Genomic DNA, 18,416 nt, shown 5'->3' on the forward strand with positions numbered 1-18,416 from the left:
TGGGCTTGGAGCTGCTCAGCAAGAGGTAAAGGAAATGATGAGACCAGATGCTTTTTGTTTGGGGTTTGTGAACCTCTGAGAAATTTTAGAAAAATTCAAAGCATGAACCAAGACAGGTAATTTGTATAGAAAAGCCACCAGAAGTGACTTGAGTGGGCCCTCAATTTGGGTGGGGAAGGGTCTCAGGGAATCACCAGGGTGGAGAATGATTTTTGTGAGACTGATGGAGACTCGAATATGGCAGCTGCCTGCTTCTGCACACTGGGTGGGATCAAGGGCTCAACAAAGGAACAATGGTCTCATCCAGCATTTGTGCCTGAGAGAAAGCTGATTCTCCAGCCCTTGCCCTAAAGCCAGACAACTCAGTTTCTCTTCATATGGCTTGAATGGGTTCCCCCAGTGCTGGAGCTCAGAACAAGTGAATTAGTGAATAAGTTCATATGTGGGCCCATTAAAAGGAATGCTTAGGACTTCAACCACCCTCCATTTCACACAGTCATAATATCACCTGTTTTCATAGCCAGAAGCTTGAAGACTTCTCTTCCCAGCACTTGCTTCTTAAGGGGTACCTCTGCAGCTGAGACATCCCTCCTGATTTTTAACCCATCATGAGTGTGAGACTATTCACAAGTCTCTTCCCCTCCTAATAGTCTTGATCGTGGCTTCTTCTATATGTCCTTAGTTATAAGATTTCTGTTAAGCTATACTACAGAACAATGATGATTGTTCTGTAGTATATTTATAATTTTAATGTGGTCATGAAAGGAGAAAGCACCACATTAGCTTACTCTGATATCTAGACCAGAAATCCTATGTCTAGTGATTTTTAAGTATAAATGTCTGCATATTTTTTTACTTCTGTAGGTAATGCATTGTCTCTTTATAATATGCCTATTTCTGTTGTCATTTTACCAAAACCAGTTCAAGTGCAGTGTAGACATGTAAACTTCCTTGCATCTGTTTATCCATTTTTATTTATAATATAATCATATTGAGAACTTTATCAACCAGTGTCATTACTTTTTCCTCAACCTGCATTCATAATTTAGAAAACTAAACAAGAACATAAATCTATTATATTTAATCATGTTTATGTTCTCTATTCTTTCTTTTTTCCTATAATGACAAGATTATGTTTTTAATAATTTCTATTTTCATTTGAAAATATTCTTTAGCCATTTTTTCTTGGTAAGTGTGTTGCTCATAATTCTTTTGATCTTATTAGCCTTAGAATATCTTGATTTCTTCCTTCTTCTTGAAAGATATTTTCACTGGATATCAGATTCAGGGTTGGTAATTAATTTTTTTCAGTACTTGAAAATTGTGCTACTTCCTTCTGGCCACTGTGGTTTCTGAAGTACAATCTGCTGTAATTCTAATTGTTGTTGCTGTTTCTTATATGCAAAGTGTCCTCTTTCTTATTGCTTTCATTTTCGTTTCTCTTCATTTAAGATACGTATTTTGACTTTGATATAGTTTGCCATTGAATAATTTGATTTTATCCTGTTTAGATTTCATTTTTATTCCTGAATCTATATGTACATATCTTTTGTAAGTTTGGGCATATTTTAGCCATCAGTTATTTCAAATACTTTTTTAACCCCACCTTTCTTCTCTCTTCCCCCTGGGATTCCTATAACACAAATGTGAGATTTTTTACTGTAAGCCCACAGACGCCTGAGGTTCTGCTTACTTGTTTTCAGTCTATTTTCTCTTTTATGTTCTATTTTCATAATTTCTGTCACCTTATAGTCATTTTCATTGATGAATTCTGCTGTCAAAATATTTTCTGTCCTTCTAGTTTGTCCATTACCAGGTCATCGGACTAAAGAGAACAAGTTTAACTTGGAGCTTTTTGTGTTTGTTTGTTCTCATTCATGTTCTAGGTTGATGATTTTTGTTGATACCCAGTCTGAGACACATGGCAACAAGAAAACCAAGAAAATTCATTGCCCCACTCTTTCGCAGGTATCTAGTTACTTAACCAGTGTGTATTCTCTTTATTTCAAGTAGCCAAAAACCTTGCATTCACATCTAGCCTATTTTAATTATCCTTTGCTAGTATGAATCAATAGGCTATGTTATTCAGTTTCCTTATATAGAAAGTGAAAATAATGAAATGCAACTCACAAATCTTGGTGATGATGTTGAGAAAGAGTGGTTTCAGGAAAAAAAAAATGTTAAAGTGACATTTGAAATGAAACTAAAGTGAGTCCAAGTTATCCATGCAGAATAATGGATGAGTTCCCAAGTGGAGGTACGGCTAAGATCAAAGGTTCTTAGCAGGAAGAAGCATGGAGCAATAGATATTTCAAAGAAGTTGGGAAAAGATGCAATCAAGTAAACTTGGCCCAAAGGAATCTGGTTATACAAGTGAGCCATAGTGACATGGTCATCGTTAGTGGAAATCTTGATATTATACTGCCTGCCCACTGCAGGGTCTTATTGTAATTTGATTATAAAACATACTCATAGCAGGAGCTTCTGTGTAATATATTCCAAATTTATAAAAAGCATCTACACCCAAAGGGATGATACGGCTACTTATTAACATTGTCATAAAATCCACTGTGAATGTGCTGGTTGTAATGCAATAAATTTGAGATGCCAGGCATCCCACACAAAGCTTTTGTGAAGTAGAGCAACACCTCAGGGAAATCAAAAGGACAATCATCCAATCAATGGTATACTTCTAGTACCTTTAACATTTAATTAATTACTAGAACTGAAATTGCAAAAATTTTGAACACTAGTAATACTTTACTTATTTTACCTGCTTTTGTGATTTACTAGAGGATTTGGGGAAACCTATTTAAATGTTACGTTCTTACCCATAAACTGGGGGTAATATTAGTACCTGTCTCAAAAGTTGTTGTAAGGATTAAATAAGTTAATATATGTAAATCAATTAGAAGCATGTTGGACACATAGTAAATGCTATAAAAGTGTTACCCGTTCTCATTAATATCTATCATCACATTCCAACTTTTTCTCCATTATTTCTCTTAGTGTCTTAGAACTTAGGAAACAAGAATTTTAATAAAACAGAGATAGATATATAATTTTGGAAGATGTTAGATATCACTAAACTAGAAAGGTTTGAGAATACTGTATAAATTAATCAAATGATGCAAAAACATGTGCAGAGGAGCAGAAAACATAGCCCATTTCAGAAACAAACTGTGTTTATTTAAATTATTTTAAGTATCCATTGTGAATCTAATAATGGACTTAAAATTCTCCTTTGTTTTCTCTGTCCCCAGCACTATTGACTCCCCTGCCACTAGGACTCGGACTACCATATGATCCAGCAATCCCACTACTGGATATTTATCCCCCAAACTTGAAAAGTTGTATCTGAAAAGATATTTGCACACTGATGTTCGTAACAGCACTGTTCACAGTGACCAGGACATGGAAGCAACTAAAGTGTACTACAATAGATGATTGGCAAAAGAAGCTGTAGCACATGTATACAATGGAATATTACCTAGTCATAAGAAGAAATGACATACTGCCATTTGTGACAACATGGATAGACCTTGAGATAATCATGCTAAGCGAAGTAAACCAGATTGAAAAAGTTGAAAATCATGTGATATCACTTATATGTGGGGTATAAACCTAAAAGCAACAAATGAACAGGACAAACAGAGACTTAGGGACATAGACAATGGACTATTGGTTACCAGAGGATAAGGGGTAGGGGAAGAGGGGAAAGGTAGATGGGGAAAAGGGGGTCAAATATAGGGGTGTAGGGGGAGGGTGAAGTGGGTAAAGGAGATCAAATATATGGTAGCTGAAGGAAACTGGACTTTGGGTTGTAATTACACAATAGAATATATATATATATATATATATATATATATATATACACACACACACACACACACACACATACATATATATGTATATATATGTTATATTATAATGTACACCTGAGAAATATATAATTGTATTAACCAATGTTACCCAAATAAACTTAATTAAAAAAAAGACTTAGAACTTACATAAGCAGAATTATTAACTGTCTTTTGTATGTAATTGTAACTTTTTGTGTGTAATTGTAACTGCTTATAACCTCAAACAAACTTGATTTCATTTCTTTAATATAGTTTTTTCTGATTCGAGCTGGTTATGCCCAGATCATGGCATTGTGACTTACTTATTTTTTCCATCCTCCTTCCCTGTATACCTGGTTCTTTAATAATTAAGTCACAGAACACAAGATTTATCAAGCTGCAGGTCTATGATCATGGGACCATAAGTTTCAGTTACAATAAGGAAAAGATCTTGGCCTTAGATGTGAGGCAGAATAACAATCCCACTGGCCATGGGACCAGATGAGATGGCACTATGGCTGATTCCAGAACCAAACACAATGATCAGTTTCTCCAGCCCTGCCCAATCATCCATGCAGTCAGTAGCACCCAAGCCGCCAAATCCTTAGTTTCCATAACTGATTTTTTCTTATATAATCTGTATTACCAAACACCCAGAGGGCCATATTGTTAAAAGCATTAGCTTGCCTGTCTCCAGGACTTGCAACTCACTGAAATAAACACTTACTTTCTTTGCTGCCAAACCTGCATTTATCTTTTCTTTGACTCAAGATACGTGTAAGCAGAGGGGACCACTTTTGTTCCCGTAACATGATCAAAGTAGTTGGATTTCAGCCATAAAAGGGAATAAAGAACTTTTTCACACTATAACATAGATTAGCCTAGAACGAGTTCTGCTGAAAGGGAGCCAGACACAAAGGACACATATTATATAATTTTATTTATATAAAATATTTAGAAGATATAAATTCATAGAGACATTATACAGAGCAGATTAATAATTGTCAGAGACTAGAGGAAAGGGGGAATGAAGAGAAATCACTTAAGGGGTAAGGGATTTTATTTTGGAATGATGAAAATGTTTTGGAACTAGATGAAGGATGTGGTACAACACTGGAAATATTCTAAATGTTACTGAATTGTTTACAATTGTTAATTTTATGCTATGTGAATTTTGCTTCGATAAATCATATTATAAATCATTTATACATTTTTTTTAAGGCAAAGCATAAAGTTATACTTGTTTATCATATTTGAGAGTTTTAAAACTTTACTGAATCATGACACCTAAAGTGCTTTTTTATAAAAGGAAAGCGAATCTGAGATAAGCAGTTGGATAATGTTCTTGACAGAAGCGACTATGGCAACACAAATATTTTTTAGAAATGACAATTTTGTTCCACATAAGTGTTTTGTGTGAACTGTTGCAAAGCAGATATGCAAATCTCATTATCATACATTCAAAGTCAATTAGAAATGTCAATATAATATTCAGGATTATTTAGTAACTTTGATTCCTGGGTTTTACTTATCTTACTGTAACTCAAGAAGAGTTGAAGTAGTTTCTTTTTTTCTGAATATTTATAAGAAATTTAGCTGATTACTGATATAGATAGCAGAGATCCACCCTCTCTGGATAGTATTTTGATTATATTTTTCAGGATGCATTTCACGGAATTAGTAAATTGAGCTCCTCTGTACAATTTTATATTATGTATGGTTTTCTTTGTTCACTTTACAAGGTCCTAATTTTGAAGTTTTTTCTTTTATACTTGCTTTTGGAAAAATTCACTCTAAATAAAGAATTTAGTTGTTCTGTAGAGATACATAGCATTAATTAGCTTTAAAATTGACAATGTGAAAAATTTTCTAATATACTTTATACATTGTTAAAAGATGCCTTAAACAAAATGACAATGCAAGATGAGAAATATAGATCTAAAAAATAAAGAGAAAAAGTATGGAGGAAAATAACTCTTGTTTTCTTATTTTGTCAGCTATTGTTAACATGGTCAACAGCTCTCTATAAGTGGGAACTCTCTAATAATAATTTTCTTGAAAAAAATAAGCAATTTTGCCATGATAATCACCAAAATAGTGCCATGTAGTCACTTTTGTATTGCCATATCCTCTAATTCTGAACAAAGCCTCATTTTAGTTATTGTTTTAATTAAAATCATTTAACAATACAGCCTTTATTAAGCACCTTCTGTTCCATTCATGGTAATAGGTAGTAGGCATATGAAGGTAAGTAAAATAAGTAAAATAAACATAGTCATTGTCTTCATAGAAATTAAAGTTTAATAGGAAGGATGATAAATAATTGAAATAAAAGTGGCCAAATGCTGTAAGTACATGAGAGATAGAATCCAGATTTTTTGAAGGGAAGGGGAAAAACCCTTCTTATCATAAGGGAAGTTTAATTTGCCATATAAAAGGTTGTTATGTGTTGTAATGTGTCTCTCTCGAAATTGATAAGTCAAAGTCTCAACACCTAGTATATCGGAATGTAACATGATTTGAAAATAGGGTCATTGCAGATGTAGTTATTTAAGATGAGTTCGTGGTGCAGTATGGCAGACCCCTAACCCAATTTAACAGTTGTTCATATAAAGAAGGACACACACACAAAGTGATCACCATGTGAAGATTTTAATTATGCTACTATAAGCCAAGGAACCACCAAGTAATAGAAGAGAATACCGGAAAGGATCTTTCATAGTACCTTCAGAGGAAACATGGCTCTCTTGATGTCTTGACCTCAGATTTCTAGGCTAATAGATTTCTATTGTTTAAGTCATTCAGTTTGTGGTACTTTGTTATAGCAGCCCTAGCAAACAAATGCAAAAACTATGAGGAATTCCAATTTGAGACAATTGAGAAGAAAAGGAGCCTACTGTATACTTAGGATTAAGAGTCCTACTCTGCTTATGGTTAAATGTGGATACCACTACACACCTATTAGAATGGCCCAGATCTAGAACACTGAAAACACCAAATGCTGGTGAATATGGAGCAACAAGAACTCACGTTCATTACTCTTGGAATGCAAAATCCTATAGCTACTTTAGAAAAAACATTTGACAGATTCTTACAAAACTAAACATACTCTTATCATATGATCTAGTAATCACCCTCCTTAGTATTTACTCAAATAATTTAAAAACTTGTGTTCACATAAACGTGAACTAATGCAATCTCTTGAATTAAAAAAAAAATTGTATTGTGGTATTTTCCTTAAATAGAGTTCACATTATAAGAATGTGTTCTCTTTCTTTTTTTCCATACATCCTCATGCAAAGAGTATTACATGACTCATGCCTAGAAAATTCTAAACCAGGTTTGAAGTGCTTACAGAAGAATGATGGGCAAAGGATAAAAACGTTTATAGAACATTCGTGGACACAATGAAAGGAATTAGAATTGGTATGCTCTTGAAAGTAAACATACCCAAAATGACTATGAAGAGAACTGAGCCCAAAAAAGAGAGGTAATCATCTCAAAAGATGACATATTGTACATTTCAATTTTGAAAAGAGAAAACTATGGAGACAGAAAACATCAATATTGGAAAGGGGTTGAAATTAGGGGAAAGAGCTGTCTACCAAGTTATTTATTGGTGAGATTAAATCTGTCTCATATTTTCGTCTCGGTGGTGGTACACGATCATACCTACTTATCAAAACTTACAGAACTGTATTCTGAAAAGCTTGAATTTTTGTATCTAAAATTTGTATTAATTGATATTAACATATTAAAAAAAGTATTCTTGAGGTCATGATCCTCTTAAAATATATACATAATTCTACTCTTTATTAGTATAGTTAAATTTTGAACAACACCATTTCGATACACACAGGTCCATTTTATATGCAGATATTCATTACTAAATACACAGGCACCGTTCGCAACTTCGTATTCACCAAATCGTAGATCAAAAAGAGTATTTTCATTCTTTGATTAGGAATCTGCAGATGTGGAGGATCAACTCAATGCATTTTTCTACACCATTTTATATAAGGAACTTGAGTATCTTATGGTATCTACATGGAGTCCTGGAAACAATCTCCATGGATATCAAGGGACTACTGTAGTTACATTTCTGGAGAGTCAAACGTTATATGCAGATTTTCGACTACGCAAGAGATGGTGCCCCTAACTCCTGCATTGGTCAAGGGTCAATTGTATCTAATTAAATTTTAAAATTCCACATTTTTCTATTCTTGTTCATATATATGCCCCAAACACAACTACCTATTTATTTTATATTATATTTTTTTAGGAATAAATTTATAGAGGCATTTAAATCTATATATTTGTCCATCAATTAAGTTTCTTTTTACATCTCTCTGTGTGTGTATTAACATTTATCTAAAATGAATAGAGCATATTTTTGTGGTTATAATATCTTTTTTTTGTTTTATTTATTGTATTCTTTTTATGTATGTAAATTACCAATGGGCATGTACTAATTTTTCAGATATATTTTTTTTTCAAAGCAAACAAACAGAAAACAAAACATAAAATGAGAAAAATGTTCATGTGATAACTGGAATAATATAGATAATAAACTTGTTTTTAAATGATTTATATAACAGTCACTTTTATGGCACTGCAATTAGCTGAAAGACAACTAACCGTAGTCTTGTATGACATAAAGTGATGAGCTGCTTCTCAGTTACAAATGACAAGATAACGATATCCTGTCAGAAAAGTCTTCTCAATATATATTTAGTTCATAATAAACCATTGTGAAAATAGCTAAGTCGTTATGCTTTCAAAAGTTGTAACTCTGGTTGTTTAAGTAATTTGTCAAATAGCATCTTTCTTTGATCTTTGGGCCTTTTAGAGGTGAGATGTCTAATATTCATGAATATTGATGAACTAGAACAGATCATGTCCCAAAAATTTCTCTCTCAAGGAAGACAGCTCACATCTGCTCCTGTTCATTGCAGTTATGTCTCTCAGGATCATGATTTAAGTACATGTAAAACTTACAAATCTAATCCAAGAAGTGAAAACACGAATATAATAAAAAGGTTTTTTTTTTAATTTTTCAATATGATTCATTAAAAAAGGTACAGTTTTATTAGTAGCACGTTAATAAACTTAAAGAACAAAGTGACAAATTATTGTCACTAATATTAATTTATGTTTTACAAACATCCACTAAAACAATTAAAAATGAAATAAATATATTTACATTTCATATTTCTGGAATTTTCATTGTAATTTAATATATATAAAATATATAACATTTGCAATATTTATTTATTCAAAAGCAACTTCAAATGTGCAAATATGTGAATTATGATCTTAAAGTATTAAGGAATAAGAATAAATCATCAACAACAGTTTTAGAGGTATGAATAAAGCAATTCCTTATGGAGAGCTGATGAGTACAGTAGTATTAAGAGTGGCAAAAGATTTGTTATTACACCAGAACATCTACACTTACCTTTAAAAGTTAAGCACGAGACTGTCCTCGTGCTTTTAAAGCTTCTCTACACTGCTAATTTCTAGCAGTAATTCTAAATAATTGCTAAATTATCACTTTCTAGAAATATAATAAATCAAGCTTCTCTCAAATCTAATATTCCATGTAGACAAAGTTTATGAACAAGCTTCATCATTGTAAATGAGGGAAATGTTGATCTATAAATGAATGCACCCAAAGGAAAATTTCTCTTCTAACATGGCCAATATGGACTTGATGTTTGTTTTCAAGTAATGACTTTTCTACTTGCTAAATGACAGTTTTGTGAGCAAAAGTTTTAAAATTATAAGTTGTTATATGCTTAGACAATGGACAAGAAATTAGTAACTAATTATTCTTCTTTAAAAGTAGTGTTGGATGATAAATGTTAGGATATACACTAGGTTTATATTATCTGTTAAAGTATTTTTAAGTAAATACTTGTTGCAATATAACACATTTAAAATTGCCCTGCTTTAATATATTTTGGCTTAAATTAATTGTTATTATTTATCAGGCAAAATACATTGTTATAGTAGTTAGCAAAGATTTAAAATATTTGAACTCCCTTCTCTGACCTAAGTATCTGTAATATAATAGTCCCTTTGAGCTTGCACTATATACACTATAATGAACCCTTTAATGTGTATGGTATACAATGGGTATACACACACAGACACACACACACATACACCAAGGCACTGGAGGGGTTAACACAAAATTAAGCATTCTGCCGTTAAAATGTGCTCTAGTACAAACTAGATTTTGATAAATAAATCTCATGCATATAAACCTAAATTACATGAGAAATAGAGATTTATCTGAGTATTTTTCATTTTTAAACTGCCTCATTCAAGTAATCCAAGTTATAACAAATGACAGTGGCTAATCATTGCACTGTAAAAGAAAATGTTAAATATTATTTGCTAATTAATAAAAATCAGAATAATATTTTTGTAATAAGTGGCTTCTCTAATAATCTTACTAAGTAGAAATTTAGGACTTTTTTATCAATAGTATAAAAATAAATATAGTGTTATCATAAATTTTAATCCAAGGTACAATTTACAATGTAAATTTAAAGTATATTAAGTACACATATTTGAAATATATTCTTTTAATATAATTTGCAGTTAATGTTTTATTATATATACATACATGTATATGTGTATATGTGTATATGTGTTGTACAAGGAGGTATATAATCATACATATCTAATTATTCACTTTTTCCTTCATTATACACATAAGCATGGGCTAGATTTTTATGACATGACAAAAAAGATGTTTAAATAATTTATCCTCTTGTATTTTTAAAATGGAGATTTTTACATAATCAGACATTAATTTTTAATGGTTACGTTGCATTTATATAAAGTTTTAAAACTATTTTATTACTTTTGGCTAACTATCCCTTTTTATATTGCCTGTGGACCAGATTATCACACTGTGGACGCACAAACATTACCCCAAGTTAGGGCACACTGAGTTATAATTCTAGGTAGCAGCAGAGATTCAATAATGAGCTGTCTGCTACTGGTTCACATCCTAATGTAGATAACTCCCTCTACTTTTTCTCCATAAGCTCAATAGTGGCCTACTGAAGTCTATTTTAGTGAGATTCTAATTTGCAAATGACTATTGTGTTTAATCAATACATCATGAGGAATAATTCCACGGTCTTGCCCTAATTACAGATATGTATTTAGTTTTTTGGTCAAACTAAATTATATCAAAACATATATATATATATATATATATATATCAACAGCATATTGTTAAATTTGCTACAATTCTTTTAATGATGTGTCCTAGATCAACCTTAACACTTGCCCAAGTAAAATTATGAAACTGTACTTTTTAAAAATTTAATATTCTTCAGAATTAATTAGATGCAAAGCAAATTGATAATTGATGATTATAGAAATAGTTTGATGTTAAATTTTAAATTATAATGTTAAATTATATTTTGTTTCTTTCTTGAGTGACTTTTTCTCTCCTTTTTCTTAAAAAGGTAAATCAAAACACCTTATTAGATACTTGGTGATTTTCACAAGGAAATATATAATTTAAATTTAGTTAAGAACACATGTATTAATAAAAAAAGGATTTTTTTTCTTTTTAAATAGATAGCTGGTTGTTTAAAAGCATATCTCAGTAACAACTGTAGTGAAGGACAAAATGTTTTCCATGTTATGCAAATAGTTATGTAATATGTGGGATTTAAGTCATATGCACACACTTCCAATGCTTTCAAATTTTCAGTCTTTTCACATTTTCATTCCATAGACAATATACCTAAAATCACCCACATAGTTTGGTGTTATATAATCCCTTTTTATGACACTGTAAGACAGACATTTAGAACTTTATTTTCATATCTCACCTTATCTTCTCATAAAACATTATACAAAAATGAAAAAAATGTACTTTAATATAAGTAATAGTTTAAGACTGCTTTCTAGAAAGATTTCATTTCACAATTAGCTAGCAAAGTTAGTACAAGGAATTATTTCTATACTACATTTGTTGATATTTCCTCTATGAACATTTTTGAGGACACTGAAAATGTATGAAGAATAATAAAGCTCATTAGATAAAATATAAATCTCCTTAAATAAAGAGAAGAACAAAAGGTTCATGTTCATAATTAAATTAATACGTTTTGGCATATTTGGTTGACATTGGCAGCAAGTAAAACATTTAGTATCAGTGATGCAAAAGGAGCTAGTCCAATTCATATTTTGTCTATCAGAGGTCAATATTATTGTCTTTTTGCAATGTTTAGGAATATTTTACAATAAGATGAACAAAATTGCAGTTCTAGTGTCAAATTGTGAAATAAGAATACCAAGAGAAATCTAAATCAATAAATTAAAGTGCTTTTTTATGAGACTTTTTGCATGCTAGTGTCCTTGCTGTCATTTTTTTTTCTGCCTCCTTGTGTCACCCATAATACAATTAATTATAGGGCATTAGTTTATGATCTGAGCCACTGTAAATTTTGCATACAAAATAATCTAAAATACAGAATAACCATTTAGTTGGTGTTTTTATTTGTACATAGCTTACAATTTTTATACTATTTACACAATTCAAATTATTTATTATTTGTCTTCAGGTTTGATGAAAGCAGTATACTGGTAGAAATCCACCAGGTGAGAAACAAGCTGTTCTACTCTTTTATGATTATTCACAGATGCCTTCCAGAATAGAAATGTTTTTTAAATTCCTTCTGACCTTTTTTTTCAGCAGAAATTTTAATTTGACTTTACAGTTGACTTGATATTAATGTTTCTTCAGAGTCTAAAATGAAATATGTTTATTAATTTTATATAGTCATGGTGATTGGAAATACAAAGCTCAATGTATCAAGTCATGTACTTTGTTTTGCTTGTAGTAGCAGAGCTGGGAGCAGCAGAAGCAGTGGCCTGATTGCCTAAAAATAGTGGGTCCAAACAAGCTACTTTGGCAGCAAAGAAAGAATGAATGCAATGAAGAACAGCAAATAGATTTGAAAATTCCAGCTCCTGAAAAGAGAAATGAGTCAGACAAAGTAAAGATAAATTTCTTTAAAAAATTGATAATAACTAGACAACTAGATAATAACTAGACATTTTTTTTTCAAGGGCAATAAACTGAACTAGAATCAATTATATCTAATGTATGGAAACTGTAGAAATATTTGTTTAATATATAAATTTTATATGTATTGCAGATTTACCTCAAAATACGGTGGTTTAAGAGCTAGAAGAATGAAGCATTCTTATTATTCACAGAAGTAACTTCAGTATCGATAAATGCTGCATAAAAAATTTATTTGGCCAGATTAAGATTTTATTCTTAATAAAGTATAAGTAAAGAGAAACATGGGAGTTGTTTAAAAAGTATTTTTACATCTTCATACCCACTTCAAATAATAAATTTAGAATGGGACAATTTAAAAATATTTTCCACTATACTTTAGAATGAGCTAGTATTTGTCATAGAACATTAAATATGAAATACTGAAAGCAAGGAGGTATGCATCTTTATAACATTAGAAGCCACATCATTCAATTTCAAAAAAAGTTCATGCCTTAATTTTAAATTTAAATAATTTTAATGCTCTACTTGGTTGTTTAAAATTGTTGTACTTGATTGTTGACATTATCAGTATACTCGATTGATTTTAAAAGCTGACCTCACAAATGTCTCTAGGAAAAACCATAAAAATATTTTAATTCCAAGAGAATCAGAAGACAAATACACATTTGTGCTTAATGAAGCCTATATAATAAACTTATCCTAAAGAGGATAGAGGCTTATAAACCATATGAAATTGCTGATGAAATTGTTGTTTTATCATTATGTATTTGTAATAAAGAACTCAGAATTACATTTGATATGTAAATTATTGAGAATGTTTTCAATTTATAGTATGTAGCAATGGAAAATAATCAAAAGTACCCATTCAATTAGGACATGTTTTAGTATCTTCATGTGCTAGGGAACTGTTAAAAAATTCATTTTGAGAGTATTTTTTTCTGGTCATGCCATAGCAGTGCAATAGAATTTAACATAGATTCATAGCTTTGTACAACATAGGTAAAATACCTATGTTGCCCCAATAATCCCCTTCAAAACTTTAGTATTTCATAGCCAGTTTCCTATAGCACATGTTGACTTATCCTAGAGAATAGCAAATATTTCATTTAACTAATTTAATTTCCTAAATTGCTTCTCCATAAAAATGATTTTAGTTACTTTATCAGAATAATTTCAGAAGCTTTAGTTTTAACATTCCACTTCGATGGACGGTTACTATAACCATGATATGTTATTGTTCAATTAAAGGTTTCCTCTTGTCTTAACTCCCAAATCCTCCATTCAGCATTTCATTCTTTATGCAGTCAGCGTATTTCTCCTGCATATTGTGGATCTTTTCTGTGTCAACACTTATTAAGTCTACCAGATATAAAAAGAGTGGGAAAGTTTTTGAAAATATGAGACGTGATTGTGTACTACTAAAAAAATTAAAATTAAAACAATGTGATTTATTCTCCATGAAGGAGAAAATATTGTTGAATGTTGTAACTGGGCAAAAATATAACAAATAAATTCTCAAAAATAATTCTGCCACATTGTTCTTAAATTGGAAACTATATCTTGCTTATCAAAAAACAAATATCTAAACATACAGAAATTTTGGAATGATTGATATTTTCAATTATTCATGCCTGGTCAATTAATGTCAATTACATGATGTAGATTGGCTCTTAAAAATTTTTAGAACTTTTCTCAGAGAATTGAGTGGTAAGCAAGAAATAATAGGTATTTAGAAAAGAAAGCAGGAGGCAGAGATGTATTCAGGTTTAACTCTCGATTCCAATGTCAGCTCATCTTTCCTCAGCCTAAATGATTACGTTTGACAATCATATTCACTCCTGAGGCTTAGACGATTACTTCTATATAACTACCACCTTCTTTTACTAATTTATAATGTGAATCCTAGACCTTCATGTTAATCTATCTATTAAGCATCCACAGATGACTTCTACCAAGTTATTTACTACTTCCTTGTAATAAAGCTCTTCTAAATCCAATGAATCTCATTAAATATTAAGTTCTCTTCAAATTTAATCAATTTATTCAATTTGTAATTATTGATGTTTACTATGCATCTAGTCTTCTTCTTGGTGAAAAAATATGATAGTAAGCAAAACAGACACAAATAAGTACTAATGGGACTTACATTTTAGTGGTGGGGACAAAATATAAGCATATAAGTATATTAAATATGATACTTCTAAATATAATAATAGGTACAGTCAAGAAAATAAAGCAGAAAAGAGCAGAGTTGGGGAGGGGCTAGGGACAAGAAAATCCACATTGCTGTGTGGGTAAAACCTGAAGGAGACAAAAGAGTAAACCATATAAATGCGTTAAAAGCATTCCAGGCAGAAGTGCCATTTCAAAGGCTCTGAGACAGAGACATTGGAGTGTTTGAGGAATAGCAAGGGGCTACTGTAGCTGAAATTGAATGAATAAAAAAGTACTTAATAGAAAATGAGATAAAAAAAAATAACACAGGCCAGAATTTCCAGTGCCATATGGATGGACCCTTAATGAGTTTTACTCTGGCTAAGATGGAAAGCCACTGAAGATTTCCTAGCAGAGAAGTGGCAAAAATTGGTGTAAGTCTTAAAATCTGGCTATACTGTTATGAATGAGCATTTTGGGAATAAGATTAAAATAAGGGAGATAAGTTATAAATATTTTCAATAACGTGGCATTTGAAAGTAAAGTTAATTCAAGGATGACTCCAAGATCTATGGTTGAGCAATTGGAAGGAGAGAGTTGTCCTATTGCTGTCTATTTAAACAGAATTTTCAGTAAAAAGCAAATCTCTTCTTCCAGTTGCTCAAACAATTTGCCATTTACTGAATTGTGGGAATCAGAGATTTGGCATGAACTATCAAGATTTTTGTTTTGGACACATTGCATTTGAAAGCAAATTAGAATTACAAGGGGGTAAGTTTATAGCTGTGTAGATCATATAAATGTAAAGAAAAAAATCAGTGGTGGGAATAAAAATTTAGAATCTGTCAGCCTGTACGCAAGTAAAGCTATAGTCCGAAATTGATCAAAATAATGAGGACATTTAGAAAAAAATATAAGGGCTAATTCCTGGGATCTTACAGTATAAAAATATAGGAAAAAAAATAGAAAAAAAAAGGCAGCAAAGAAAAGAGAAGTAGTTGCCAAGGAATTGGGAAGAGAAAACAAAGTCTGGAAAAATGGCAGCTGGAAATTAGCCAGTGGATTTGGTAACACAGAGGTCATTTTTATTTTTGACAAGAGCAATTTTTATGAAGAAATAAAATCAAAGGACTCATAGGAATGAGTTTATAGATGACACAGTAGAAATAAATTAGAGAGTGAGTATAGATAACAACCCTTGAGAAGTCCTGGGTTTTTTTGTTTGTTTGTTTTTCCTTAATTAAACAGAAAAAATGGATCAATAGCTAAAATCAGTAATATTTTTTCCAATGTTTAAGAAATTAGGGAGCACCGAAATATATAAAGCAAATATTAACAGACCTAAAGAAAGAAATAGACAGCAATATAATACTAGTAGGGGACTTTAACACTCAACATATATCAATGGATAGATCATCCAGATAGAAAATCAATATGAAATGTGAGCCTTAAATAATACATTAGACCAGATGAGTTTAACAGAATATTCTATCCAAAAGAAACATAATACACATTCTTCCAAAGAACACATGACAATATTCTTCAGGATATATTATGTGTTAGGCCACTAATGAAGTCTCAATAGATTTAAAAAGATTGAAATCATGTCAAATATCTTTTCTAACTACAATTGTATAAAAACGGAAATTGATTATGAGGAGAAAATTGGAAATTTTATAAATATGTGGATATTAAAGGACATGTTGCTAAACAATCAATGCATCAATGAAAAAATCAAAAAAGAAGTTTAAAAAATGCATCGAGAAAATAAAAATGCAAATGCAATGTGCCAAAACTTATGGGATGCAGTAGAAGCAGTTCAAAGAGTGAAGTTCATAGAGATAAATGTCCACCTCAATAAACAAGAAAAAATCACAAATAAAAACTCAACTTTACAGCTCAAGGAATGAGAAAAAGCAGAACAAATGAAGCCCCAAAATAAGTACAATAAATGAAATAAAGATAAAAGTGGAAGTAAATGTAATAGAGATAAAAAAAAAAAAGAGCAATGAAATCAAACCTTGTTTTTTGGAAAGATGAAAATAATTTATAAACTTTTGGCTAAACTCACCAAGCAGAAAGAGAAAGTAATTAAGTAAATTTAGAAATGAAAGAAGAAACATTGTAACAGATACCACAGAAATGCAAATGATCATAAGAGACTACTACTAACAATTATATCCCAATAAATTGGACAACCTACAAGAAATAGATAAAGTTCTAGATATACAGCCTTCTAAACCTGAATCATAAAGAAATAGAAATCTGAACAGGTTAATTACTAATAAAAGATTAAATCAGTAACAAAAAATCTTCCAACAAACTACAGTTCAGGACCAGACAGCTTCATTGATGAATTCTCCCAAACATACAAATAATAACAATCCTTCTTAAACCCTTCTTGAAAATAGAAGATAAGGGAACACTTCTACGCCTATTTTAAAAGGTCAGAATTACCTTGATACCAAAACCCAACAAAGAATCCACAGGAAAAGAAAATCACAAGCCAATATCCCTGATGAAATAGGTGCAAAGTTACTCAACCAATATTAGCAAGCCAAATAAAAAATTTTTTCAAGATTATACCATCATCATGTGCGATTTATTCCAGTGATGCAAGAATAGTTTAATGTCCAAAAATCAATTACTGTAATAAACCACATTAACGAAATAAAAGATAAAATTATATGATAATTTCAGTAGATACAGAAAAGACATTTAACAAAATTCAACATTTACTTATGATTAAAAAAAAAAAACCTCTCAACAAAGTGGGTATAGAGGGAAATTACCTCATCATAAAAGCTATGTATGACAAGCCCTCAGATAACATCATACACAAGAATTAAAGGCTAAATGCTTTTTTTCTAAACTCAAGAACTTTTATTCTAAACAGTATTGGAAGTCTTATCCAGAGCAGTTAGAAAGAAAAATAAAGGCACCAAAATTGAAACAAAAAAATTAAAACGGTAACTATTTGCAGATAACATAATATTATATATAGGAAACCCTAAAGACTTCTCCAAACACTTTTAGAACTAATAAACAAATTCCATAAAGTTGCAAGATACAAAATAAATATACAAAAATATGTTGTTTCTATGCCAATAATGAACTACTAGAAGACAAATTAAAAAAATCTACAATTGCATCAAAACAAATAAAATAATCTTGAAATAAATTTATCTAAGGAGATTAAACACTTGTACACTGAAAGTCAAAAGACATTGATGAACAAAATTGAAAAGAAAAACAAAAAAATGAAAGATAGTTTATAATCGTGGATCAAAAAAATTAATATTGATAACATGTCCATATTACTCAAAACGGTCTACAGATTCAATGCAATCTTTATC

General features: G+C 30.8%; 1 protein-coding gene across 1 annotated transcript in view; it reads right to left on the reverse strand.

Moving 5' to 3' along the window:
* Positions 1–10,454: 10,454 nt before the first annotated feature.
* Positions 10,455–18,416, reverse strand: part of SNTG1 (syntrophin gamma 1) — a 746,957-nt gene continuing 738,995 nt past the window's right edge. The window contains exon 20 of the mRNA XM_036232864.1: positions 10,455–12,848. Coding sequence (XP_036088757.1) covers positions 12,690–12,848 — 159 coding nt within the window. The 3' untranslated portion in view covers positions 10,455–12,689. The remainder of the gene's footprint in view (positions 12,849–18,416) is intronic.

This window comes from Rousettus aegyptiacus, unplaced genomic scaffold, assembly GCF_014176215.1.
Source record: "Rousettus aegyptiacus isolate mRouAeg1 unplaced genomic scaffold, mRouAeg1.p scaffold_m13_p_15, whole genome shotgun sequence".
NCBI classification, from domain to species: Eukaryota; Metazoa; Chordata; class Mammalia; order Chiroptera; family Pteropodidae; genus Rousettus; species Rousettus aegyptiacus.